Genomic DNA, 2,710 nt, shown 5'->3' on the forward strand with positions numbered 1-2,710 from the left:
ACCAAGTCATTATCTGCTATTTTAGTCTGTTGATCATGAGTCTCCATCTTTTACACCAAGTCATTATCTGTGTTTTAGTCTGGTTAATCATGAGTCTCCATCTTTCACACAAGTCATTATCTGTGTTTTAGTCTGGTTGATCATGAGTTCTCCATCTTTTACACCAAGTCATTATCTGTGTTTTAGTCTGGTCGATCATGAGTCTCGATATTTTATACCAATCATTTCTGTTTTTTAGTCTGGTAATCATGAGTCTCCATCTATTCACACCAAGTCATTATCTGTGTTTTAGTCTGGTTGTCATGAGTCTCCATCTTTTTACACCAAGTCATTATCTGTGTTTTAGCTCTGGTCGATTCATGAGTCTCGATATTTTATACCAACTCAATTATCTGTTTTTAGTCTGGTTTAATCATGAGTCTCCATATTTTACACCAAGTCATTATCTGTATTTTAGTCTGCGTTGATCATGAGTCTCCATCTTTTACACCAAGTCATTATCTGTGTTTTAGTCTGGTTGATCATGACTCTCCATCTTTTACACCAAGTCATTATCCTGTATTTTAGTCTGGGATCATGAGTCTCCATCTTTTATTACCAAGTCATTATCTGTGTTTTAGTCTGGTTGATCATGAGTCTCGCATATTTTACACCAAGTCATTATAAGTGTTTTAGTTCTTGGTTGATCATGAGTCTCCATTCTTTTACACCAAGTTCATTATCTGTGTTTTAGTCTGTTGATCATGAGTCTCGATATTTACACCAAGTTCATTAAAGTGTTTTGTCTGGTTGATCATGAGTCTCCATCTTTTACACCAAGTCCCTATTATTCTGACATTTCACATTCCTTAAAATAAAGTGGTGTTCCTAAACTGACCTAAAACAGGAATTTTACTAGGATTAAATGTCAGGAATTGTTGAAAAAAAATAGTTTAAATGTATTTGGCGAAAGGTGTATGTAAACTTCTGACTTCAACTTATATATTTTTTTATTTTTTTATATTTAACCTTTATTTAACCAGTAGGGGCTAGTTGAGAACAAGTTTCTCATTTACATCTGCCGAACCTGGCCAAGATAAAAGCAAAAGCAGTTCGACACAAACAACAACACAGAGGTTACACATGGAGTAAAACAAACATACGTCAATAACACAATAGAACAAAAGAAAACAAAAAGTCTTATATACAGCATGTGCAAATGAGGTAGAAGGAGGTGAAGGCCCAATAATAAGCCATGGTGGCGAATCAATTACAATATAGCAATTAAAACACTGGAGTGTTGATGTGCAGAAGATGAATGTGCAAGTAGGTAGCCTAGTAGTGATACTGGGGGCAAAGGAGCAAGATAAAATAATAATAACAATATGGTGTTTTATTAGTATTAATTAGTATTAGTTAGTATTAATTAGTATATTAATTAGGTGTCTGAACCTTTTACTGTAATGAAGTTTATTATTTAAAAACCTTCTTCTGCCCATCTCTCTGTTCCTCGTCCCCTCCATCTCTCTGTCCCCGTCCATCTCTCTTGTTCCTTGTCCCTGTCCTCTGTCCCCGTTCCATCTCTCTGTCCCTGTCCTCTGTCCCCGTCCATCTCTCTGTCCCCAGTCCATCTCTCTTTCCTCTGTCCCGCCGTCCATCTCTCTGTTCCTCTGTCCCCGTCCATCTCTTCTGTCCTTGTCCTCTGTCCCCGTCCATCTCTTCTGTCCCTGTCCTCTGTCCCCGTCCATTCTCTCTGTTCCTCTGTCCCTGGTCCATCTCTCTGTTTCCTCTGTCCCCGTCCATCCTCTCTGTTCCTCTGTCCCCGTCCATCTCTCTGTTCCTCTGTCCCCGTCCATCTCTCTGTTCCTCTGTCCCGTGTCCATCTTCTGTTCTCTGCCCGTCCATCTCTCTGTTCCTCTGTCCCCGTCCATCTCTCTGTTCCTCTGTTCCCCGTCCATCTCTCTGTTCCTCTGTCCCGTCCATCTCTCTGTTCCTCTGTCCCCGTCTATCTCTCTGTCCCTGTCCCCTGTCCCCGTCCATCTCTCTGTTCCTCTGTCCCCGTTCCATCTCTCTGTCTGCAGGACGGTGGTTCTCTGGATCAGTCTCTGAAGAAAGCAGGAAAGATACCAGAACAGATCCTGGGGAAAGTCAGCATCGCTGTGGTACCTCAAACACATATGTCTCTCTCTCTCTTCATCTATCTCTCTGACCCTCTCTCTGAATTACATTTCAATTCAAGGGGCTTTATGTGTCATGGGAAACATATGTTAACATTGCCGAAAGCATGTGAAATAGACAATAAACAAAAGTGAAATAAACCAATACAAAATTAAAAGTAAACATTACACTCACGAAGTTCCAAAAGAATAAAGACATTACCAAATGTCATATTATGCATATAGACAGTGTTGTAACGAGGTACAAATGGTTAGAGTACAAAAGGGGAAATAAATAAGCATAAATATGGGTTGTATTTACAATGGTGTTTGTTCTTCACTGGTTGACCTTTTTCTTGTGGCAACAAGGTCACACATCTTGCTGCTGTGATGTGATGCACACTGTGGTATTTCACCCAGTAGATATGGGAGTTTATCAAAATTGAGTTTGTTTTCAAATTCTTTGTGGATCTGTGTAATCTGAGGGAAATATGTGTCTCTAATATGGTCATACATTTGGCAGGAGGTTAGGAAGCGCAGCTCAGTTTCCACCTCATTTTGTGCGGCAGTTGATG

The 2,710-nt window shown here is 40.0% G+C and overlaps 1 protein-coding gene across 1 annotated transcript; it reads right to left on the reverse strand.

The window, feature by feature from the left end:
- Positions 1 to 1,452: 1,452 nt before the first annotated feature.
- LOC139027068 (U1 small nuclear ribonucleoprotein 70 kDa-like) lies at positions 1,453 to 1,884 on the reverse strand. Its single transcript, XM_070442249.1, has one exon. It carries the CDS (start codon positions 1,882 to 1,884, stop codon positions 1,453 to 1,455), a length of 432 nt encoding a protein of 143 aa, XP_070298350.1.
- Between the last annotated feature and the right edge of the window lie 826 nt (positions 1,885 to 2,710).

This window comes from Salvelinus sp. IW2-2015, unplaced genomic scaffold (genome assembly GCF_002910315.2).
Source record: "Salvelinus sp. IW2-2015 unplaced genomic scaffold, ASM291031v2 Un_scaffold7195, whole genome shotgun sequence".
NCBI classification, from domain to species: Eukaryota; Metazoa; Chordata; class Actinopteri; order Salmoniformes; family Salmonidae; genus Salvelinus; species Salvelinus sp. IW2-2015.

Coding starts and splice junctions, on each gene's coding strand:
- LOC139027068 (XM_070442249.1), bottom strand. CDS start 1,884: ATGGACGGGCAGAGAACAGAAGATGGACACGGGACAGAGGAACAGAGA.